Raw genomic sequence first — 25,726 nt, 5'->3', positions numbered from 1 at the left:
CTGCCTTCTGCCTTTAAGAGATATCTCCCCCCCGGTTTATCTGTTTGAAAAAGAAATACAACAATTACTGGGTTATCATACTGTAAAATTAGAAATTTGTTGGATGAAGGGAGAAATGTAAATTGTATTGTAACTGTATTGCTGCATATTTCTCTGATCTTAGTCACATATGTTGGAAAATCAGAGAATTTCAACTCCTGTTGAAACCTTAAAACCTTCTGCCTCCTGCCTCGTGCATTTCTGAGGTCAGGTGCACAAGGTCATCCTGCAGCTGCTGGACTCAAGGCATGGGCAGGGTGGCCCGTTGCCAGGGGACGTATGCCTGAGCGATGCTGGCAGCTCAGCCCATGTGCAGCACTTCCCCAGCAGCAGCCCTGAGATGCCTGTTTTTTTGCTGCGGTGCGTTGAGGAATATATTCCAAAGTCTATGGCAGTTTGAAAACAGAGGGTCAAACTAGCACAGCAGTCTTTTTTGTTTTACTACCTTGTGACCAAATTTGAAATTTTGTTACTATCTCCTGCGCCCTAGTAAGGATTGTAAGCTTAACAGAATGATTATATGAATGTCTTTAATACATGGAATCCTGTAAAACAAGGACAGTGTTTTAGCATGCTTCTTGTGCCATGGTGGCAGGAGCAAGTTAGCACCCAAAATACCAGCAGGGAAGGGGGAAGGTGGGATGGGGGTGAGGTCTGTATTCTCAGAAATGCTTATGGATGCTAAAGGCAGGAACTTGCTGGCTGACACTAAATACTTTATTTAAATTAAAAATGAGGAGGAAGCCAAACCAGTATATTTGGGGGAACAAAGGCCCATGCAAGAGGGTCACTGGGGCTCAGGTCTCGCCATGTAATCTACCAGAGGAGGATAATTCAGCCTGAAATAGCTAAGGAGGAATCTTACTTTCAAGCATAATGTAGCCTTTTATTGTGTAATTTATGATTTTTCGTAACCTCTTTCCTAAACTTGAGGCTAAAAGCCTAACATAGTCTCATTGAGTAAACTTTACTTTGTTTTACCCTTGTGGTGTTAAGTTCAAGTAAAGCTCTCCCTGATGGTTTAAACAGATGACCAAAGCAGGGGAAAGGCTAAAGATACAAAAATGCAAAGGAGGTGAAGCAGTGCATATGGGATGGTAGCTGAAGTGCTGCCAGAAAAAAAGACTTCTAGAAATAAGGCCAAGTAATTATGCAGCCAAGAAATCATGGTGAAATAGAACTCCTGCTTGAGAGGGATTGCTTGCTGTTACCAGTGCCACATGAATAGACTTAGTTGTCTGTGAACACAATGAGTGTTAAGGTAAAGTAATTGCAGCTGGTTAGGAATATCCCTGTATAGACTATTTTCTGCAGTGCCATGCTTGTTACATCTGTCTCTGGTAGATTATCATCTTTGTATCATTTCTTATTACACTTAATCTTCTAATGAGTACGTACTAATACTTTTCATATGTACATTAGTCAACACCTTTCCTGTCAGCTTTTGTAAAGCTGTAAGGTGTTGCGTTGAAGGTAGCTCAATATGAGTCTGGTATTTCAAAGAGAAGTGATAAAAAGATGCTGGAAAACAGGGGAAGTGGGGAGAAAGGAGTATACCCTTCTTGCCACAAGCAGAGTCTGTTTCTGGACCCTGAGGCAGAAGGTCTTTCCAGTGACTTTTGACTTCAGACGTTATAGGTTTCTTGCTCTCCTGCTTCATGGGGATTTTAGAGCATTGTTTGTAAAACTGGCTTGTGTGCTTGCAGGAGACCATTTTATAAAATGTATGATAGGCACCACAGGTTCTGTTTCTAGACAACATCTGTCTGTGTTTTCTTGGGCTTTGAAAAATTAATATGGTAAAAAATCAAAACTTCAGGTCAAAGATCTGACCTTTAAGGTAATAATTCTTGTAGTTCACAAACACCATATGTAGTTAGATACAACAGTAAAAAGACTGTTGGGTTTCTTAAATGGGGCATTAGTACGTGTTAATGATAGATCCTTCTTTTAATACTTTCTTATATGTCATTGTGGAAATCTGTATCTTCTGCTGACTCTGTTTAACTGAACTGTGCATTTATGTAATGTTTCATTCTGTAATGGCAGTTCTTGGAGAACATGCGATGCAAATCCTGAGAGAGCCCCCAAACCCTGTGCCACTGCTGGTGTTCTTCTAAAAGTGTTGCAGTAGCACAGCTGGGCTTTGGGAGGCCAACCCAGAAATCTGCATTAACCCTTGCTGCCATTTCTATGCAGGATAGCATACAACGTTGAAATACACCACTTCAGAACATTACCTTAACACAGAAAAGTATTTTCTTTCTTAATGTTTTTATCATGGTAAGTTTCCAGGGAGATAACATTATTAAAGAAGAAAGTTTGGGTTTTGTTTGTTTTTACAAGATTGAACTGATGTAAAAGCAAAGGGAGAAAGAAAACCCGATTTTCAGGATCTTCAGAACTCATAAATGTTGCTGAACTCACCATAAGCTGCACATGGTCAGCACATTTACAAAATCAAGCTATTACATGTCATCTATACAAAATAAACAAAGCATGCTGGCTATTTATGTTAAGAAGAAAAGAAAAAAATGTAGGTTTAGTTTTAATGAAACCATGGGGTTTTTTATTACAGAGCCCCCAGTTTTCTACTGATCAGGGAAAAAAAGACAATTGTTCAGCCCATTATGCTCGAGGGATAATTTGAAGCTAGTAAATGTTTACACCAACCCTTTTTCTTGAATAATTCAGATATGTATGTGCATAACACTGTGCTTTTGTTTAATAACTAAATAAATAAATAAGAGGGGGGGAAGCTTAAGTTAAATATAAGAGTGAAAAAGCAGTTCCTAAAGGATACCTAGTTTTATCTGGGAGTAGTTCAGATTCCCTGAATTTTAGAAAATTCCAAAACCTTTCAACTGACTGTGTATATATTATGAGCTTCTTACCTAGTTGATACTTTATCTCCAGTTTTTCATTTAACTGGGAATCAAAGGTAACCTAAATTGCAAAAGGGTTGTTTTCTATTCTTTAGGGGGCACTCCAAAGTCCTGGTCATATTTAAATTTGATTGTTTTCTAGCTCATTTTTCAAAAGAAGCTTTTACTTTAATACATAATCCTGAACACAATTTCTCTGTTGCTTTTTCTGTAGGATTGTGGAAAAGGGTTACTACAGTGAACGAGATGCTGCTGATGCTGTTAAACAAATCCTGGAGGCAGTTGCTGTGAGTATTGTCTAGCATCATATGCTCAGGACCTAATCTTTCACCTATAATGGCTCAATAAATACTTATGTGTGAAAGAAGCAGAGTTCACTGGAGACAGTCCACACAAGTTCCCTCCTATAATTAATTTTGTATTGATTTTTTTTAAGGTAGTGGCACTTTGAAGGGCACGAAGTGACTTTGGATGGCAGTCAGCAATACATTTAACGCTCTAAATCATCTGTTACAGCGGAGTGCATGCTCTGTCCAATCTCAGAAACCTGTGGAGTTCAGCACTGATCGTTTTAGCCCTAAAAGTAATTTGAAATCACTGGCACTTGTGTAGTCTCTCGTTCATTTTTTGCAGAGTATGTCACAGTAATTTATTTGGAACCTTAAACAGAAGAGAATGCATTACTTTTCCTCTCAACTTATCAGGATAATAGATTGGCCAAACACGTTAGCTGGTGTAAAGAGTTACAAGAATTGGAGTCCAAGACTCCTGCAGAATATTGCCATGAAAACAGTTATGCTTCATTTGCAGTTGCTGCCTGAAGGTGACCCATCACAGTTTTTGCCACTATGCAGGAGCATTTATACAAACAAGGCTCATTGCAAGGAAGTGTGGACTACTGGGAAAGTGGATAGTGTAGGTTACAACATATCTAACCAAAAATCAATTCTCACTGTTCTTCAAATTGCACGTACATACACAGAATGACAGTAATATTGAGAGAGATCAGAATAAAGTTTGGTGCCAGTAGTTTGTGCAGTTCCTAATATACCTTCTTCCTCTATATTTTGTGTGGTTTTCAAACATTTGAATTTTTGTACAACTATTTCACATTCTATCGCTTAGAGAAAGGTATAAAGATTTTTGAGACAAGAAGATGAAGGCTTCTAGGGGGTACATACAGTATTTCTGTACGTCATCCATACTTCTCAGTCACTTGTAGCTCTTCCATCTGATTTCACACCAGATGTTAACCAAACCAGCAATCAGATGCTGGAAAAGTACTTAAGAAATTAATTTGTCAAATGTCTAGTCTATATGCTAGCACTGATCATTTCCAGTGCAGAAGAGAAAGGACATGTTGGACAAGAAAAAACAGTCCACTGTTTTTTTGTCCACTGGGACACTCGGAGCGTTTCAGAGAAATAGTAATATAGAGGCAATTTTACTTCATGAAACTAAGATGTTAGCAAGGCCTAAGGAGAGATAGATGCTAAAGATTTTGCCTTCTGCTGTGCCTGGCAGTCTGACTTAAGAGTCAGCAGGAGATATTTTGGATTTTATCCAGTGGCACTGTGTGGTTGTCTGCAGCAGATGTTCGGGGTGAAGCAGCCAGGTAGCAGAAAGACTGCAAAGATCTTGGAGCAGACACAAGTGCTCAGAGGTGTGCAAATAGTGCAGATGGGATATGACTGACTTTGGGTGTATGTCCAGACTGTCAGACTTTTCAAACAAAAAACAACTGTTGATCACATGGAAAAAAGAGAGGTCAGCCTGAAGGGCTCTTTTGAAGGATGGTAGTGGTGAGGCAGGATCTGTACAGATCATCCACAGAGATGCAGTGTCGAAAGAGCTGTCCTCAGGATAGGACTGGTGGTGATGATTGACCTCTATGGAAGGTACCTAGAGGTGAGGAAAAGTTAATGTGGTTACAGCAGTAATGCAATTATTCAGAAGGGACAGGCCAACTTGGGCATATTTACCTGGGATGGTAACGAAATACCCCATTGTGAAAAACTCCTATAAATCACGGTTTGGTATTATTTGTAAGCCTGTTCACACTAAGTAAGATGTGAGAACTGGTGTTTACTGCAGTAACCAGACATACTGCAAGACCATCATATTCACTTCATGCTACTTTCTGAATGATCTGATGCTTACCGAGTCACTCTTACCCAAAGTAATCTAAATTATGTATTTAAGTTTAGTGCACAGCATAATGCATTTGTATAAACTTCTTAAAATTGGGTCAAATTATTATTTTATGGCCAATTTTTTCTTCCAATGCAAGTGCCGTAGTTAAGATGGTTCTACATTATTTGTCATTCTTTTGCGAAAATGATGATTAAGTTTTGCTGAAAGATGTTTCAGAAGGTGTGTCAGCTCTTTATTTTAAAAGCCAGGAACCAGACGATCTTCAGCTTCTATGAATTGTAATAGCTTGGTTGAAGTCATGGAACAGTGTTGTAAAAAAACGAAAAAGCTGACCTTTATATGAGCATGCAATAATTTGGATTTTTATAGATCCTTGTACTAGATCCCTAGCTAGGATGGACTGTATTGACTTTTGCTCTTACAGTTGACACTGAACATCTATGCCAAGCTGGAAGGCTGTGGAAGTGGCAGTTCCCAGCTTGGGATCTTTGCGACCCAGCTGAAATACTGTGGTAGATTGGGGCTGTAAACTTGACAGAATGGTGTTTGTGAGCAGAATGGGAGTTATTGTTAGAAACTGGAAAATACTGCTGCAGCAGACTAATATTTCCAGAATAAAAGGAAATATATCCATAGATCATTCTTAAAACCAAATAATTGTACAATCCCCTCAATAGACCATGCCAATGAATACCTTCCTGGCACCAGGTGGGCATTTTGACCTCTGCAATTTTTAGAAATTGCTCTTAGCAAGAGAAGCATTCAGCCTTCCCTTTGCTGAACTCTCTGTTGAACTAGTCTGCCTACTTGTTTTATAAATCTCTTGTTAAGGGCTGTTACTGTAGTAAAGGATCTGTCCTCACAGTGGATCATTGACATGAGAAGGTCTTATGTCTTCATTTAGCAAAGGTGTTTTTGAGACACTTCTAAAGGATTTAATCAAAAGTGTAAAGTGGAACTTTAAAAGCACCTAAGCATTTTTGTTCAATTCCTTTTGAAATTGTTAAACCAAATGGACTAATACTCTTAAAAAAAAAAAAAAAAGAGAATCCCGTAAAGCTTCTAGGTATATCTGTTTCTTGCAATATTTGAGTACCTGTAAGCCTAGCTCTAACTGGCTTACCAAGAATTAAGCAAGCAGTCCGAGTAGCACACAGAAAATGAATCTTAATTTTCCAGGTCACAAACGAGCATAAATATATCAAGACATCTGTCCTCCCAAGAACAGAGAAAATAACAAACCCAGTATTGTTTTGAAGACCACCGCATCCATTTTGTCATTTTCCATGATTTTTCTTTCTGCTGGTTACATCTGATCCAGTGTTCCCAGTCCATGACTGTATTTGCCCCTAGTGGGAACAAATTACCTTTTTTTTCTCTCTTCCGCACCTTCGCCTTTTCCATTATTCTTCCATTGTTCTTCAAGCTGGGAGATAGCTTCATTCATAAGATAAAAGGCTGGTACAAAACTAGGGCAAACCAGCATTCATCTTTTTAGTTCTTTTGCTGCGCTGTTCAGAACAAGTAGGGAGGTTTTGTTGCTACCCAACACCTCAGAACAGGGTGAATTTCATTCCTGAGAGAGGATGCATTTGCAGGCAGTCTCCCTTGGCACATCGTTGTCCTTTGTCTCCTTCTCAGAGGATCAGTTGTATACAGTGTGGTTTTCTTGCATGCTTTTTCTGGTAGCAGTTTTTCTATTTTGTGTAAGTAATGGATTTCCACATGCAGGTGTCCTGAGGCCAGATCTTCACTGCCTGACTTGCAGAATGAGTTACTGATGTTATGGAATTCAAATCATCCTTGAAATATTGGTCAGAAAAAGACACTTACTCACTTTTTCTGTAAAAGACATCTACTTTTTAGCTGGTCAAACTTAAGAAAATGACACTGATTTTTTTTTTTAATGTGTACGTTCAAAATCTTGCATTTGTCATTAAAAATAAACTGTGTTCCTTCTTGCCTACGCTGCATTAGTGTCAAGGTGATAGGTTTCTGCTTGAGTGTTAAATTACTCTTTTCATTATATTTAAATTTGAAATTATTTTTAACAGTTTACTTTTTGTAATTAGGGTCATTATTAGCATACCTTCTATATGTAGTTTTGAACTCATCCAGCAGTGTCTAAGTTAATTTCCCATCACATTTTATAATAGGTTGTTTTCTTATGACTGGCCATTACCTTGTCTAGATAGGAACATTTTCCTGAAGCTATATGTGGGACCCCTGCCATTTTCATTTCTATTTTTTATTTCAATTTTCTACCACTTCAAGCTTCATTGTATGCCTACACTTCTCTTCAGTTCCTTGTCAGCTTAAATTCACAGGGAGCACGCTGAATTCTCAGCTGTGATTGCAAAGACTGAGGGCACTTAGCCACTTGCAGGTTTGAGAGGGAAAATCTAGATTAAAGGTTTCTGTTCATTTCAGTGAAATTTGATCTGTCTGATAATAAGCTGTATGATAGTAGGTAAGAACCTACTGCAAATGTGCAGCTTGCAAGTATATTTTACAGACCCTGAGGCACTGGTGTGTCTAACAATTAGAGCTTAGACCAAATGAGGTAATCAATCAGACTTTTAAACACTGGCTGAGACCCAAGACAATTTTTTAAAATATTGGGGGGTTTTAGCATTCAAAGTAAAGTGGACATTAGGTAAAGATTAAGAAAAAGTTTCATTTCTTCTATACCATCATTGAGTTAGTGCTTGCTGGAGATAGAGGCGACCAATGGATTTTAGTTTTGCCACCAGCTTACGAAGTGAATGTAACCGAGGTATAAATGTCACAGAATTCTGAAATTTTGACTGCTTTGAAGTGAATGTAACCGAGGTATAAATGTCACAGAATTCTGAAATTTTGAACAAGGCAAATGTGTTATATTATCAATATATACTTAGACAGGCCTAAAAAGGCACACTGTTAAGAAGAATAAGTGTGTTGAGACAAATAGGGAAGAAACCTGGGGCTCAATTCTGTAGAAAATGAAGTTAAATTCCACAAAAGAGAATGGCAGGGACACCTAGGTATTACAACATAGGATAAAGACCTGTGTAAAACAGTAACAAAAGTTGGGAATACTCTATGTAAGAGAAGGAATCTTATGCATGATTGTAGATATTGAAGATTTCTGTTTTAATGGAGAAGGCATTTGCACCTTCAGATCTCTCCCCATTCCCTGATGAATCCTGAGTGTTTTCCGTTCTCTCTCTGACAGTAGGGAGTGGTTTTCTGAGTCTGTTCATGGCATAAGTGTTGTTCAGGGTACAGTTAGGAAATAGCAGTTGTTCTGATCTAAAGCTACCGAAACCCAGCAATCGCTGCTTTTCTGGTGGGGGAAGAAGGGGAAATGTAAAATTTTATCAAATTTTCAGAATGTTTGCTCAAAAGTGGTATTTCAGTAACTTGCAGGTTTATGCCAGATTCAGCGTGTTTGTTGAGTATGCGGTTGTTAGTAAAAGGACCAGTGCTTGATACTGTAAGACAAGAAGGAATTTGCTGTTCTGGCTGCAATTCTGTGCTAAGGATTATGATGTTGTATCATGTTCTCTGACAGCATGGTCAGCTTTTGCCATTCTCCTTCTAACCTGCCAACAGGAACAGCAAGAAAAGCACGGAGATTGTTAGTTTTCAGATTTAACACTTACACTCTGGCACACTCTTCATTTTGGGAAATTTGCATAGCAACATTTTGGAAGAAGAGGCAGATGAACACTGAGTTAAGAAGAAGCACAGCAGCTATCTGCAGTTAGAAGCACCATTTGCAATGTAATTAGGGAAATATGTAATGAGGACGCTTGTATTTGTTCTCTTTTTTAGAAAAAAAAACGGTTGTCAATATGCAGGATAAATTCTGTATTACTTTTATGGTAATTCATGCAGGGAAAAACAGAACATAGAAAACCTAGATGCTGAATCAGTTTTCTTTCTTTGTGCTAATTCTTCAGCTATCTCCTGTCACTGAGGTGGTGTGGAGCACTGTTAGCCTTAAGCTTGCCTGGGAGGTAAGGATTGCTGAACTTGAACCTTCAGGGAGATGTAATGTCAATACCTGTGTCCCTGAGCTGGGAGGAGTTCAGAGCATTTAGTGCTGGTGGCCCAAGATGTTCATAAGCTGTCATAATCATTCTGATTTTTGTAGCGAAGCAGATCTTGGGGTGTTTGATGCCTTTTTTTTAATGGATGAAACACAAACACAAAGTCCTTAGTACACGTTTTCTTTATAAGATTGTCAGTTATAATATCCTGGAAAACTGACTGTGTGGATATATTATTTTGCCTGCCAGATTTCTCCCTATGTATTTGTTGTTGGGTTTAGTTTGGTTTACACTTTGTCATATAATGTGTTGGGCGGTTCTGCACTTCAGTCATGTCAAATGGGCTGCAGGTGGAGGACACACAAGATGTGATTATGGAGTGCCTTATTGTCCATGAGGTCTTGACTGGGGCTGTAATGGACACCCTGTCTCCTGACCAGTTTTTGTAACGTGGTCTTCATCTTTGCCAGCTAGTTTGCTCTTGATTCAGCAACTGTGACTGGAAAACTCCTACTAACATAACTTTACCCAGCAGCAGTCTTTGCTCTCCGATGTCCTTCTGTCACCAAACCTTGTTCAGTGCGCTCCGGAAGATCCCTGTGCTTTTTAAAGCCTTTTTATACCTCTTATCTCCACAGCATCCTGTGGCAATGAGTTTCACATTTAATTTTGCAATGGGGGTGTGTGAGGAGGGCAGTTTCTTCTGGTTTGTTTTTAGCCTGTTGCCTAATAATTTTGCTGGGACCTTCCCAGTTCTTGTATTACAAGAAGCAGCAAAAACCCCTCTTTACCTTAGTGCTGAAGGGTCCCAGGCTAGTTACTTTGTCTACAGAAGGTGATGCTTCATGCATATCGATAGATAGACACAGGTATAAGGAGTATATTTGCAGTGGATGACTCGATTTTTCTGCTATGGCATGAAAATAACACTTAATCCTTTATTAATATTTAACTTTCCTCTCACTGGGCTCATACTGCTACTGCTACTACTGCTACTGCTACTACTGCTACTGCTACTACTGCTACTGCTACTACTGCTACTGCTACTACTGCTACTGCTACTACTGCTACTGCTACTACTGCTACTGCTACTACTGCTACTGCTACTACTACTGCTACTGCTACTACTACTACTACTACTACTACTATATTATTTCAAGTATTAAACTATTCTTTTCTCAACCCATGAGTTTTCTTACTTTTGCTCTTCTGATTCTCTCCCCCATTCCACCGGGGGGGAGTGAGCAAGTGGCTGTGTGCTGTTTAGCTGCCTGATGGGGTTAAACCATGACAGCTCCCTTGCTGTCTGTCTAGTCTCCTAAAACTGTGGTCTGTGAAGGAAGAGCAGAAGAATAGGTACAAAATTGTACATGTTTCTTGGCTTCTTCATAGCAGCTGCTAGTGTTAGCTGCTGGTATTTCAGATAATCCTCCTGTTCTCAGGAAGGGAACTGGGAGACAAAAATCTTTGAACTTCACTGCACTACATGAAAAGGAGAAGAACCTGTTCCAAGTGGAGCTGTCCTCCTTTGGTGTCCTGTCACCCTGAAGAGTAAGACAAAACCAAACCAAACCAAAACACCCTTTTTACCCTTTGCGACTGGGCGATACTTTCTCTTGACTTGTTGAGAAGGATAAAGAGGAAAACATACTCTTCTATGTGACCAGCTGTGTACTCAGCCTGGCTTGCAGTAGCTGTAGTGTTTGACACTGCTGTGTGTTCTTCATCCAAGAAGCAATGATAATTTCATAACACTGTTGGCTCCTCTCCTGTCCTGTTCAAGATAAACACCAGGGGAAAGGCTTTTTGAAATAGCATTCAAAGGTTAGGACTTATGCTTGCTTTATAGTCTTCAGTAGTGAAGTGGTGAAGAACATGGTGGCTTTTAATCTTGGGAATTCACGAGTGCTGTGTAAACACCCATGTGCATTTGGACTTGAGCTGTTTTCCATCTTGTGGTAGGGATGTAACTTGTGAAGAAGAAGGAGCAGATGGGTCCAGCAATCCCTAATAGGTCTTGTCATGTTTTTTCAGAAATGTCTTCTGAGAGGTAATCCATTGGCCTTCTATGGTCTTGTTTTGGAAATCTGCATGGGGACATGTGAAGAGTTTTCTGTGTAACTTTCTATATTTTTACTAGTATTTGGTCCTTCTTGTGAGCTTGTCATAAGGCTAATGCAACAACATAGGACCCAGTGGGTCAGTGGGTTTAATGGAACCCTAAATTTAAAAATTCCCACACACAGAGGGAGTCTTTTGGCATTCATTCCATTTCAGGGTTTTTAGGGGCAAATGAAATTATATTAAAGATAACTGTAGCAAACTGACATAAAATTCAAATTACTGTATATTCAAGTTCTGCTGTGTTTCTCAAAAACTTTTTTTAAAAAGCTAACTTTTTATTAATGTTAAGAAAGCTCAATTTTTAGAAAACATTAATGAATGATAAGACATTGACATGACTGGACATATACAGAGTTTGTTGCTGTTAGCTAAATGTAATTCATTTTACTCAAATGTGAAAGTGACATTGACCAGAGAATTACAAAAACAAATTCTGGAATATTCCCACAGTACTGAACTGGTCAATAGGGAATGAGGACAGTGGAACCATCCCTATAAAGAAAATTAGCAAGATCTCTAGTACCAGTTAAAAATTCTGGTCATTTCAGAAATGTGGCCTGAAGTTACAAGGCATCCAACATTTTCCAAGTCCCCTCCTTTTATTGACATCTTTTACTGGTACTTTGTGCTTTATTTACAGGAAAAAAGAGCCCCCTTCTTAATATTCAGTCATTGACACAGAAATACGGGAGAGTACTGAATTTTTAATTGTAAGAATTAGGTTAGATGCCAAATATTTTGAAGCTATTTAGCTCAAGAGTTGAAGATCTGAACATTAACTGCAGCAGTCTGTGCACTCATTCATCACATTTCGTTACTTCCTGTAGCTGATATCTTCAGCTATGATCACTCCTAGCAGCATACTTAAAGAACTGGTTTTTTTGTAAAATATTGTCTTTGTTTACAAATTGCTAATGTCAAAAATCTCACGTTAAGGACATATGCATGGCTTGTGGCAGTAGGCCTTGCACAAATTGTGCATATGAAGCTCTGCAGAGTTGTGCAGAAATCAGATATATGCTTTTATCCATTTCCAGGTAAATGCCTAGCTGGAATTATGTTTAAGTGGGTAAAAGATTTACATATGTACATGATATGCAAGCATGCCATACATACATCTAAAAGCAATTTGAAAATTATACTAAGAACATCTGCTTTTTATTCAAATAAATTGACTAAAATAGGTGTAAAGCTCTAATTGCAAATTGGGTTCTGTCATCTATTAAAGCATCGAAATTATTACCATTCTTTGATATTTTCTTTCGCTTAATTGAAAGATATTTTGTTTTCTGAACATAAAAATCAATATAGAGCTTAAAACTTCATACATCTCTCTGACTTAGGAAATGGTAATAACCTTCACTTCACCCAAGCGGTTTCCCTATACTCAAGGACATAACTGCACAGTTGCATAGTTATATTCTCTAGGCAAAGTACATGAAAATTGATGTCATGCATGTTATTTTGTGAGTCCTGATTATTCTAAAGGCTGTTGGAGGCAGAGGGGAAGGAGAGCAGGCAGGTTCCACATCAGCCCTGCTGGCCAGTTTTGCAGCCCATGCATCTGTCTCTGCTCCCCATCAAGGCTGTGCCCAAAAGTGGTTTCTCCAGTGGGCTGCCTGCCTTTTCTCTGTCACATGCAACGCACCAAATTTCCTCTCTCCCCTGCATCCACACATGTCAACATATGATATGTTTCCAACTATCTCACTCAGTTAAAAAAGCAACACAACAGGATTGCTTTCTTTTGTAATGCATCTTTTTTAGCTTCAAAGCAGGTTACCTAGTACACAAGTCAGTTTTAACTTGTATATGATTGACTGTAGATCAAACAGATGTCCTGAAGAACATGCTCCAATATGTAAGCCTCCACAGTGGCAGTTTTATCTACTTCTATTAAGCTAATTTTGTGGATGTGACAAAATTATATATACTTATTATATTATACCCAATGTGACAGTAGTCGTAATGATTCTTAACTATGTATACAACAGTTGTACTTCATGAGTTACAAAGAAACGCCTGGCCTGAAGATGGATATGTAAGTGAAGCGACTTTCAAAAAGTCTCAAAGAAACATTTCTTTGTTATGCAAATCGATACAAGGAATGTCACAGCAGATACACTGGTCGTACTAACTGATTTAACAAAGTTTGGATAATTGACAGGTATTCTGAACACCTTGTGAAGTCTTGTCCTGAACGAAGGTGACTAAACAGGATCCTATTATAGGGATAGCTTACTGCAAAGAGTTTTACAGGGCACTTGAAGTTGCAGTAAGGGAATAGAACAGATATAATTATAATTTTACTATTTATAAACATTTATACTTATAAAATTATAATTATATTTGTGTAGGCAACACAGCACATGAGAAAAAATACAGAGTTAGTCTCCATAATGAGAAGCATATACTGTCTGATGTGATCTTGCTTGTAGCCTCTTGAAATAGCATAAACACCCACTTTAATAGTGATTGTAGTAGACTGCAGAATAAAGAGGTTCTAACAACATTTCTGAAAAGGAATTCCATAAAAAATCATGCCTCGTATGCATAGTAGACCCTATATATCAAGGCAGGGTGTCAAACAGAGAGGAGGAATAAAGTAAGGGGAGAGTCTTTTTGTTTCCTTGCATATACCTTGTTATAATTGCAGTCAGCGAAGGCAGGCAGGACCAATGATTGGATTGATATCAAGCTGTGATTTGCAGGGCAATTATATACAGTCTTCCCTTGAATCTGAACTGCGAGTATTGCCGTGGACGTGGCATACAGCTTAATGACAGTAACATTAGAACATCAGAAGTAACAGTATCCATCCTAAGGCATTGTTGCTGGCGTTTTTTTAATTAAAAAAATAATTGCCATTTGATGTATTCCAGGCACAAAGTGTTTATTTCTTCAAAATTTGTTTGTGAGACTTGAAGGTGAATCCTCTTGGAGAGGGGTGATTTAATGTATCACCTACCGAGATGACTGCATGGAAGCTGGGAAATCGTCTCAGCCTTTTCTTCCATTTGGTGACAACATTTTAACAAGGGCTTCGTGAGTGTCCCAGGGAGACCTTTCTGGCACATTGCTGTCAAAAACAAATAAGCAAGTAGGTAAACTGTCAAGTTATGGAGGAAATCTATTGAAGTGCTGCCATGGCCTGGGAGAAGAATACATGTGTGTCCTAAAGGTGCTGTTTCTGAAGTGATGTTAAGTAATGGTTTCATACATAGGATAATCTGGAGGGTAAGGGATTTTGAACGAGTAGCTTCATCAATTTGCTAGCTTACATTCATTTGTTTTTCTTGTTTGTTGTAAACAGATTTAAAACTAATTCTTCTTGTTAATGATGTATTTAAATTGTTGGAAGGGAAGTAGAGTGGGTTTTATTATCACATCAGCCTGATTTATCAGTACCTTGATTCAGAATTATTTTGTCAAAAACACTTTTGGAGACCTGTTTTAAGCTGAGTGCAAAGCTCTCTTTGCAGCACACAGAGAAAAAAAGATCTACAGTCAAAAGAGTCTGGCAATGCTGCCATCAGCAATAAGGAAATGAGGGTATTGTATTTGCTATTATCTCTAATAGAGGAAATGGAACAAGCACTAATGATCATGCTGCAGATCTACTGTATTACAGTTAATGTCCAGTGCAGCAAAAAGTCAGGGTCATATTTACTAAGTTGTTATCATCTTAAAATATGCTTTCATCTAAGTAAGGTGTCCTTCTCTCATTTTGGAAACAAGTTACTACAGTATTAATTTTGAAAAATATTTGAAAATAGCAATGAAAGTGATTAATCAGCTCTTGTTTTAACTCACAACACACCATAAACAAAGTGCCAAATGCTGCTGTTTTCGAGCCAGTATCTGCAGTTGTTTCTTATTCCAAGAGACTGACATTTACAGGGAAGTTGTTGTCTAAGAACTGATTAAGGACTCAAGGGTTTGACCTCTTCCCAGTTCATCTCAGGCAGATGGGCGATTTGCTTGTACCTTCATTTATAAGATGGGTTGTTGAAAATATTGTGTAAGGAGAGTGCTGACCCAGTCCAAAGGCTGGGTCTATCTGCCTGATTAACTGATCTTTGGGGCATCGGTTGGCAATGGCCTGGCCATCCCCTTTAGTGGGTTCCCATTGGGAACGGAGGTTCTCCGAGAGGAGGAACGGCCTGGCACAGGAAACAAGCTCTGTGCTGATGCTGGGCATGAGTCTGAGTCTTGGCTTTAGAAAGCCACCCTTTTCTGTATGTTACCAAGCACACTGTTAACAATTAATAAAGCACAAGTAAAGGAAAAAGACTGCCTTTATTCAGACTTTAACCTGCTAATACTCCTTTTTTATTACAATTTTTATTGCATGTATTGTGCAGACTGTCATGCAGGGACATGGCATCCAAATATCTGTCCCTATGGAATGTTAAGTGGTGTGCGGTCTGTATCTACAAAATATACATGTCACTGTAGGAGCCTGGCAGGGCTCTGAAGGCTTCTGAGCTGGAGAAGCTCCTAAAGCATCCTGAGAGCCTTGCATATTGTGTAGAAACAGTAAAAAAGTAGCAACTGGATGCTACAGAAAGGGTAGGCATGGCAGATTCATGGCAGATCCCAAGGGAGACTGAGGAGGTCTTGCCTCAGAAATTGCCCTAGGGAAAATATCAAAGTAGAAAACCACCCAGCTGTGCATGAACAGATAGAGGAGAAACGCTAACTGGCACTGTAGGAGTGTCACCAGTAACTACTGCTCTTCATGCAAACTGTGCAACTTCGATAAAGTCATAGCTGTGTGGACAGATATTACATTGCTTATTTCTCTGAAGGGCTAAAAGGCATCTAGTTAAATGTTACATTAAATTCCCTAAAGCCTTTCTAAGGTTTGACAAAAGATACAGAAGTTTAATGACTTTTAGAGAACTCAGTGTAGCGAGAAGGGCCTGAATACATCTGTGTACAAGAAGTCTCCCCGCTCTCCCTTGCACAGACACCAGCCAGAGGACAGGAGCAGCCCCAGTCCCTGCAGCATGCTGCCAGCCAGAAAATTGTTTCCCCAAGGACCTGACACAGAGTAACAGCACCTTTGCAGAAGTCACTGCTTTATCCCTGAAAAGATTTGCTGAAGCCTAAGGAGGCCCCTTTCTTCAGCTCTCCCCATCCACAGAGCTGTGTTTTTCTGTCTCCCAGGCCTGCCGTGCCTGCAGACCTAGGCGAGGACAGGCTTGTCTCCCTGTGTCTTGCTGTTCCTGCCTCAGTAATCATGGTAAGGATAAAAATACATTGATTGTTCAGAAGTAAATTGCAAGTGAACTTGTGAAATGAAAGACTTTTGCAAAACAATTGCTCAATAGTACTATTATAGCTGTGTGCAATTTTTAGTCTCCAATTTCATAGTGCTAGACTGACTAGATAGCAGGCTTTCAGCAAAATGGATATTTACAAAATTACATTTTTTCATTAGGTAATATGGAAACTTACCCGAATCTCCGTGCTTGTGGTTTGAAGAAATGCTAAGAGAATTTCTGTCGTCTTCCAGGGAGATTCCTGACGTGCCAAGGGGGTGGCATGAACTAAGATTGACATTGATCACTCTTAAACGGGCTGTGTAATAATTTATCAGTCATTGTTCCAGATAAGTGGCTTCATTTCTGTGGCCCTGACAGCATGAGTGAAACAAGATTTCTTACTTACTCCCTCAAGATTCCTCACTGATCCCCTGAAATGCCAGCAACTATGGATATTTTGGAATTTGTAATGAGTCTGGTTTTCTCCTTTTTCATTTACTCTTTCCTAATACTTTTTATGTCTCTGTGTGACCGGTTTTACATTACGTTCTCATACTAGTTTTCTGACATGTGCAAGTTGCTTTCTAAACTCTTTTACTTCCATTTTTAATGTTTCTCAATAACTATCAACAAAACCAGGGAGTGTCTTGGCTTTAAATTACACACACCCCTTCTTTTCAGTTGAGGTTTTCATAGACTCCTGTGTCTGAAGATCCAAACTCTAGCAGAGTTGAATAACGGAGCTGATGTTGTCAGGAGTCAATGCCACTTCACACTTGTCACTCCAGTAGATTTGGAGTGCGTGATGGTGCATGTTACTTCATGAGCTAGGCATAATGAGAGAGGATATATGTAAGAACAAGGGTGTCTCCTTGATTCAGGCAATGGGTGACCAGGGGCTTTTTCAGGAGCATAGGCCTTCCAGATTTATTACATGGTGCCTGAACGTAGTGCACAGCCAATGGTAGTTCGATTTCTGGGCATTGAGAAATTTGATACTTTGGTGAACAGTGCTGGGATGTGGGGGTTTTGATGGATTTTCTGACACAAGTTCTTGTACAATAGTAATGATGGGCAGCAGCTGGAGTGTAAACAAACAGTATATTTCACTGTTGGAATGTGCTTTTCCAAATACCCTGCTCAGCTGAGTCCATCTGATAAGCAGCAATAGCAGAAAGTCAGTATGCTCTCAGTTAGGAAGTAAGCATACACATCTTCTATTGCTTGGGTTTTAAAATTACTTTGTTGTACCTTTGTGGTTTCCCATCTATAAAGTATTATCATACTTTATGGTAATAAAATATGGTAATTCTGGATTTTATTTTAGTGTGCAAGATTTAGCAATTGTAGAGCTAGGTACCATAAACTATCAGGGCTGCAAGTCAGTCCTTTTCCTTGCATCTGACTGTGCCTGCTTCACTGATGTTCTTGTATCTTTCTATGTGACACATTGATGCATGTTTTTATGTTTCTATAAAGAACTTTGAAAAGCATGCAATAAAAAACTCTCTCAGTTTTAAAGTCTTAAAATTATGTCCATTTAAAAATCAAGATTTAATCTAAAACTCCATTATGATGTGAAAAGATGTATTATGGAACATTGTTGCTAACAAAAAATTCAACATGGTTTTCTGTGCAGATATAACACCCTAGAATAAGTTTGCATGTGTGACTATCTGGAAGGATGATAATAATTGATAAATAATTGAAAAAACTCACAAACTAGAAACTTAACAACTCCATGTCTCTCATAACTGAGAGTTCTCTCTTCCTGCAAGCACACTTCATTGAAGTGTCTTTGAGCACCACATGAGCACTCAGATATATGCTGAAGGTGCATCTTGTCTTGCAGTCTTTCCCTTGGCGACAGGACTAAAAAGATCTCTTTTCTCTTCCTGGCTGCTTAATTTTTTCAACCTAGGGAGAGAGATGGTTGGCAAAGTCTCAAAGGTGTTAATTTCCTGTAAAATGTAGTTGAAATTAGTCAACAGGCTGAAAAACTATTAGTGGGAGGGAGCAGACAGACTCCTTACATCTCCTTCCTGAACAAAGAAAGGCTAGAAGACATAAATATGATGCTGCTAATGTCCTGGAGAGCAGATCTGTGGAAATAGGGTTTTTCTCCCTTACTGTCTTCATCTCAATCCTTGTTTTTTCTTCTGAGATCCTCCCTCTGACTTAATTTCTCACTGGAAATCCAAAGTCGGGAGCATCAACAAGCAGACAAATGCTGGTTCACTGCCGCAGGCAGCCAAAGCACTGCAGCTCCCCGCCTGATGCAAACTGACAGTCGTTTCGTGGCAAGCCACTGACATCCCCTCGGAGGGGTGCTTCCACCACTCTGCCACTGCTTCTGCCTCAGGTTTGCAGGGGTGCCGCCGCCACCATGCAGCAGCAGAGGGAGGTTCCTGTCCTTCCCCTGCCGGTGTGGATGCCGGTGCAGATGTGCACGGCTGGGGTCTGCCAGCATCTTTGCCTTCTCTGCAGGGATTGCTGGAGGGGTGATTCCCCTCCACGTTGGATGCTTTCCCCAAATCCCTCTCTCCAAATGATGCAGCACAGTGATACCATGTACTCTATACTCAGCTTTGGGTTTTTGCAGATGGCAGAGGAACAGGCAGGACGGGCTGCTGTAGCTCACGTGAGTGTTAGCTTGTCTTCCAGCAGTTAAAATGATCTCTGTCATGATGAACCATCTTGGGTGTTGCAGCTCAGCAGGCTGCTTTCAGTGCATCTGTAATGAATGCCACGTGTTTGCTGTTCAAATGCAGCAAACCACAGCAGCTGCATTCACATAAGAGAAAGAAAAAGGGCTGCAGTTCTGTCTAACAACACAGCGTAGCTCTTCATGCTGCTTGTAACCTGTCTGGGACAGGACACATCGGTCATGAGGGATCAATTTACCGTCGCTTGTTCCCCTGCTTGAATGTAAGAATTGAGTGGCAAAACCGATGAGGGAGAAATGTAAGAGAGAGGTCTGTCTTCTCCAAGAGGGTTGAAATACTTTTGAAAGGGTGGGCAATGATTCAGCATCCATTCAGAAACTGAAGTCTTGGCAGTATTTATTCTGTAAATTACAGATTCTGCTGTTCACTTATCTGTTAGTAAATCGAATGGGTGAACATAAGCCGAGTTTTGTTGATAAGAACAGCATAGTTTTAGACAAAACAGTCTTAACAAATAAGAGATTATTGCACTATTTTGAAGGATTTATCTGGTTTTCTGTGCAAACATGACTCCCTGCAATAATTTTGTATGTGTGGTTGTCCAGAAGGACAAACCAGTCAAAATAAATTGGTAAATCCGCAAATAAAATTAAAAGCTCCAGTCTCTAGTAAGCTCTGAATTCTGTAATCGGATACTGTGAAGAAAAATTTGGTAACATGCAAAGAAGTGAACTCAAAGACAAAATCTTACATATTTTGCCTTTAAATACCTGTGTGGTCACTGAAACTTGCAGCAAGGATCAGCTCGCGTATGTCACTTTTGAATATAAAATAACCATTTCCAGCCCTACATGTTTTTGCACTTGTTTCCGTGTGAGACTGCTGCTGTCCTGTGCTGGGTCATCACAAGTGTTATCAGTGGAGGTGTTCAAGCTGCCACTTTCCTAAGCTAAATTGCAAAGTAGGGGTCTGCAAAGGATGCCCTGTTTAGCCAGAATACAGACCTGCTTCCTTTTCAGACTTGCTGCCTTTTCTCCATCTCTGCTAATGCTCTGGAGGAAGCAGCAGACTGAAGCAGGTACGTATCATGAGCAGATCCTTGAGTGTCTGTTTTGGGAACGTATGGGAGATATTTATAATTGTGTTTTAGTGATACGAAGAAATGTTTAAATAACATAATAAAGGTACTTTCCAAACTATCAGGTAAGGTAAACAGAAGAGTGATATAGTTGGACTAACATTGCTGCAAGAGCATTTGTTGAGAAATAGCTATTGAAATAGCCAGTAAAGCATGTCTCCTTTGGGGGTCTTTTTAAGATCTGTTGCAGGTAACCCAGTAATCTAAGTTAAGGACCAGATGTTGGGGCTGTTTTCTGGTGCCCCTGTCAAGCAGGACGGTGCTCTAAGCATGCTCTGTGGCTCACATCATGCATCAGGCTTTGGAGGCGACAGGCAGCAGCGTGGCTTTGGCAGGCTGGCCTCTGCTCCTGGTGTCCCCACCACCACACAGATGTGCAAGGCTTATCCCCTGGGCTGCACGGCTCTCCATGCTCCAGCCTGCTGCCAGCTTCCCCATGAAACAAATGCCAGAGCCAGCTGGACTTAGAGGGGTTTAGATCTGTAACACAGATAACTCTATCCTCCCCAGAAAGCCTTTAATCTATGAAGGCAAAGATTCGTGAAATGCTACCACCCTTCAGGTTTGATGTACTCAATATGATGTAGTTAAACTGTTACACAGAATGGGCATGTGCCTTTTTAAAAATAAATTATTCATCTCTAACTATGTTACCTTTTACTTACCGTTCTTCCTGAACTTTTTTTTCTGTTGTGACCTTTTCTTTTTATTGTTTCTTAGGATTGTTTTTTCCGCATGAAATACAGACCAATGTATCTAAATAGTGAAAAATCATGGACTGGTTCATAGCTTTCTGTCAGTTTTCAATTTGGTTGGTATGCTTAAAATCATAGAGTTGATGTGTTTGATCTAGGCAAGGAAAATTCAATTCTTTAATATGGTAGGGCACAGCTGAGCAAAAGAAAAGAAGTAATTCACCGGGCTGTTGTTTTCAAACACTAACAAACTTCCTGGGAGAGTTGGGATTTGTTTCAGAGCTGTGTCCAATATGTTGCATGCTTGGTAAGGGTCTTTGGCTGAAATCCTTTCATGCAGCTTTGGAAACGTAAAAAGAAATTACACTGGCCAAATAAGGTAGCTCTTTATGCTTCCCTGCTGGCCCTCCCATCGGCGATCATAAGAACAAAAACCTTCTTCATAGCCCTTCCCCAAAGATCAGCTAAAATCATCCCTGACACAGGCCCTTCCAAAAGTCTCATCTGCAGCCAGAGGTGATGAAAAGAGCCTGGCAGCCCTTCAAACATGAGACCCTTAAGACCCCAGAGTGCCCACAAAAGCCTACTCATGAAAGAGGGTGTGCGAAGCACTGCGTACACAGAAGTGTGCCCCTGCCAGCAGGGACTGCAGACGTGTTCATCACTGGCCTTCTTCAATGTGTTTCTTGCTCTCCTGCTGTAGTTTAATGCTGTCCTGTTAACATTGCAGCACTCAGGGGGAGTGCCCAGTTTTTTCTGATTAGAAAAAGTAGTTTGTATTTTATCAATATTCTGAGCTCTGAATTGCACATGGAGAAGGAGGTTATCTGCTGGGGCAGGGAGATACAATCCTTCACTGGTGTACTTGGGGGTATCAGAGACCATATGGACCTTCTCTGCCATTCTTCCTGTAATCCTGAGGAAGGGACAGCTGCATTCATGCTTTTGGGCTGATGAATGAATGCAAAAAAATGCAGCATGGGAGGCCATAAATGCTCTCCAGTTCCTAAAGTCTAAGACCCTTCCTCACACAGTCCAGCAGGCCAGCAGAGAACTGCAAAGAAGCATGCATCTAAAATGTTGGGGGATCAAAGACCCAGCTCTGAGCCCCTTTCTGGATGCAATGTTTTCTACTGAAACAAAATTGAATCTAGCTTTATGCCTGTTGTCCTTCCCTTCCACTGCAGGTATAGGCCCTTAAAGCTATTTAGATTTGCAGTGGGAGTAACCACATGAGATTTGAGAATAAGCTGTAGCACCTTACATACTGTAGTTTTCTTCAGCTGCTAACTATTTTGATTTCCTCTTAATTTTATACCTAAATGTGTAAAATTTATTTGAAAGTAACAAAGAAGTATGAGAGAGTGAAATATTCAAGCAAGATTTGTGCTTTTGAGAAGCTGTTAAGTTACTCTTCTTTCTGTGATGTTTGGCAATGCAGGCAATTGTATTTTACATTTCATGATAATTAGATTCAGGGACTGCTGTTTCTGTAATGACACAGACATGTGGGACCTTATAGTCAGAATGACTGTCGATTTTCTTTGTGTGGTTTCACTAAATAATGATTTACTAATGTACAGCGACCAGAGGATAATGTGCGATGGGATAGCTCTGAAATCCTCTATGCTTTTCTTCATATCTGTCCCAGGAAAATACCACTCGCATCATTTGCAACTTACAGGGAAGGTAAGGTTTTTCAAAGTGAAAGATATTATGACTTTCTTTACTGATTTGCATGGTTTTTGTCCAGTGTCAGGAGGTTCAATCCCTGGTTGCCTTCTAGCCCTAGTAATGTTTGCTTTGAATCGAGAGCTGGTATCCCTGTTGCAGTGGACAGGAAAGAAGCTCCAGTAAGTCAAGTGTTAAATGCGCTGAAACTCCCATCTTACCCTTGGCTATTATTCAGCCACAAGAAAAGGCTCTGGTATTCTCATCCTCACTACCAAGGATCATTTAGGTGTGGAGTTCAGATCACAGAAGCTTTGAAGAGCCTGTTTCTTTGGAGGACGATAGACATTGTATTTAGGCAAGAAGGAGTTTCTGAGTGCCACTGCACTTCTATGCAGGAGTGTCATTGACCTTGCAACTGTGGCCTGAGCAAGGTGAAGATATTTTCAGGGCACCCTAAAAGGATTTTCTGCCACTGGGACCTTTCATTGGGTCAGGCAGCTCCGATGATCACTTTATGGGCCAAGTTCATTTTACATGTAATGTAGTCATGGTATTTAAAGATAACCATTGTAGTATATTTGTGAATGCGTGTACTTTAACCACAGGGAAAGGCACTTTGAACTTGGCTTGGCCACTCTTCCTTGTGATCCAGCATAGGTCTTCTTTTGTTGCATTTCCCCTGCCTTTTGTGTTAATTTTCTTTTTTTCTAAGTAGGGAAACATTGCTAACAAACACTACCCCAGTGTTCCTTCTAATAGGTAGTGTGTTTAGTTTAATAGGTAGATGAATTTAGCTGCAGATTTTGTTGATAATGCTAGTGGGCTTGTTCTGTTCCTTAGGCATCAACACTGGCTTTGAGTGTACAGAACTTACGTTTTAATTAACTTTTAGAAAATTGTTTAATGTGATTTAGCAATATAGCTCCATTTTGTATTTCAAATAAGTCTGCTCAGACCAAAGCATTCTGCATGTTAAATAAATTCAGCCTACTGAAATACAATATTAGAAATAAATTTATTTAAAATGTTGTTTATATTGCATTTCATTACGCTTCCTTACCCTATTTCAACATAAAGAGGAAAAGACTGTGTTAGAAAATGGGTGTGCTGTGAGATGTGACGTGGACAAACTGGAATAAACCCAGCATCAAATTGGGTAAAAAAGCTGAGTCCATGCTGTTACTGGAGTCCTTTCTGAGGCTGGAAAGTACACCCCTCTGCAAGAAGGGTGTGCACACCAGGCACCTTGTTGCAAAAACAAGGTGCACCAAGCAGCTGCTCCACAGCATCCTGCTGCCCGTTTCTGCATCTGTCTGGGGTGGATTTGCCCCCTCCAGAAAGAGGGCCCAAGTACTAGGAGCAGCAGCCATGCATGCTGCCTTGCTTGGGGCAGTGGGGGTTGCTTGGAGCCTCAGTTGTGCCCTGTTGGTTGATAGAAAAGAAATCTTCAAACTTTCATCTTCCCAGGTTTAAAATAAAAGAAAAAAAGCTCTGCAAGGCTGATAATGTCCTCTATGTTGTTAGTGGATACAACTCTTGTTTTGGTCCTGACTGGTAGAATTAAAGGCATTTGTTGACCACAGGCTGTGTGAGCTTCTGTCTCCTCTCCACGGAGTGAAGGTCAGAAGAGGGAATATTTTAAAAGGCCATGCAATAGAGAGCAGCACAGTAAGAGTGAATGTTAGTTTGAATTCTTCTTATGTATTTCTGCCTTCAACCACCATTTTAACAGCAATTTTTTACCCAGGATTTACCTTGAGAAGACAGTGTTCTTAAAGCAAAGTAAACTATGCCTTCAGATATAGCTGGAAAAAAATAAATAACAAATGGCCTGCAGCCATTTACAAAAAATAGTTCTTCTTAGCTGCTAAAATTAAAGCCTCTTTTTAGTATTTGGTTTTTTAGTATTTTGCTTTTGGCATTTCTCCTGAAAAGAAGTAGCTTGTCTTGAGGAAAGGACTGAGATGTCGCGGATTTGCATATTCTAATGTGCAGTACACAGAGAAGTATATTCAGTCTTTAAGATGTAATACGTATAGCCTCAAGTGTCGTATACTGATAGGCATTGCTGAAGCAAGTAGAGCTGTCTCAAAGACTGAAGCCCTTTAGACTACAGATTTCAGGTCCTGTCCTGAATATTAGAATACTTTGGTTTTGGCAAGCATTTTCCTAAAACTACACTTTTTCCTAGGGTTTTTATTATCTCACTGTGGCATGCTTAGTTTACAGTGGATAATCATACCTCCAGAATCAATCCCTCTCGATTTCATGAAGGGTTATGCAAAGGGAAGGAAGATGCTCTGAATAGGGAAATACAAAAGTATATGACATCTCACCAGCCACTGAAAGCAAATAAAGCCTCAGCTGAAATCTTTGTACATCTCTTTTTCAGAGTTTTTAAAAAGAGGCATGCCAGCAGGGAGCAGCTAAAATGTAGTATTTTCCTGGCGGCCACAGTATCCGTCATTGCATGACCTCTCCCTTTGCTTTTACAACTCTGCATAGACTAGCCATGTGGTAGGCAGCCAGCTAGTGTCCCCTTCCAAGACGGTCACAGCTTACCAAACAGGGGTCTTAAAATACTGGTGGAGGATGTTGTCCCTCAGCTGTAGTAGGGTCTGATGTGCAGCACCTGGTACTAATGCACAGCTCCATGTGGAAGTGATGTCAGTGTGATGCACATTCTTAATTTTGCACTAATGTATAACAGGTTAAATGCATGTACTTTTGTGCTTGTTTTGGGCTGGGGTAGAGTTAATTTTCTTCATAGTAGCTAGTATGAGGCTATGGTTTGGATTTGTGCTGAAAACAGTGTTGATAACACAGGGATGTTTTCGTTACTGCTGAGCAGTGCTTACACAGAGTCAAGGCCTTTTGTGCTCCTCACAGAATCCCACCAGCGAGTAGGCTGGGGGGGCACAAGAAGCTGGGAGGGGACACAGCCGGGACAGCTGACCCCAACTGACCAAAGGGATATTCCATACCATATGACGTCATGCTCAGCACATAAAGCTGAGGGAAGAAGAAGGAAGGGGGGGACATTC

At 40.0% G+C, this 25,726-nt stretch overlaps 1 protein-coding gene across 1 annotated transcript in view; it reads left to right on the top strand.

Moving 5' to 3' along the window:
- CAMK4 (calcium/calmodulin dependent protein kinase IV) overlaps positions 1 to 25,726 on the top strand; it is a 179,828-nt gene that overhangs the window by 116,060 nt on the left and 38,042 nt on the right. The window contains 1 exon segment of the mRNA XM_019473364.1: positions 3,139 to 3,211. Coding sequence (XP_019328909.1) covers positions 3,139 to 3,211 — 73 coding nt within the window.

The sequence above is a fragment of the Aptenodytes forsteri genome, unplaced genomic scaffold, assembly GCF_000699145.1.
Source record: "Aptenodytes forsteri isolate BGI_AS27 unplaced genomic scaffold, ASM69914v1 Scaffold69, whole genome shotgun sequence".
In the NCBI taxonomy this organism is placed as follows: domain Eukaryota; kingdom Metazoa; phylum Chordata; class Aves; order Sphenisciformes; family Spheniscidae; genus Aptenodytes; species Aptenodytes forsteri.
This window is presented reverse-complemented; position numbering and strand designations above follow the sequence as displayed.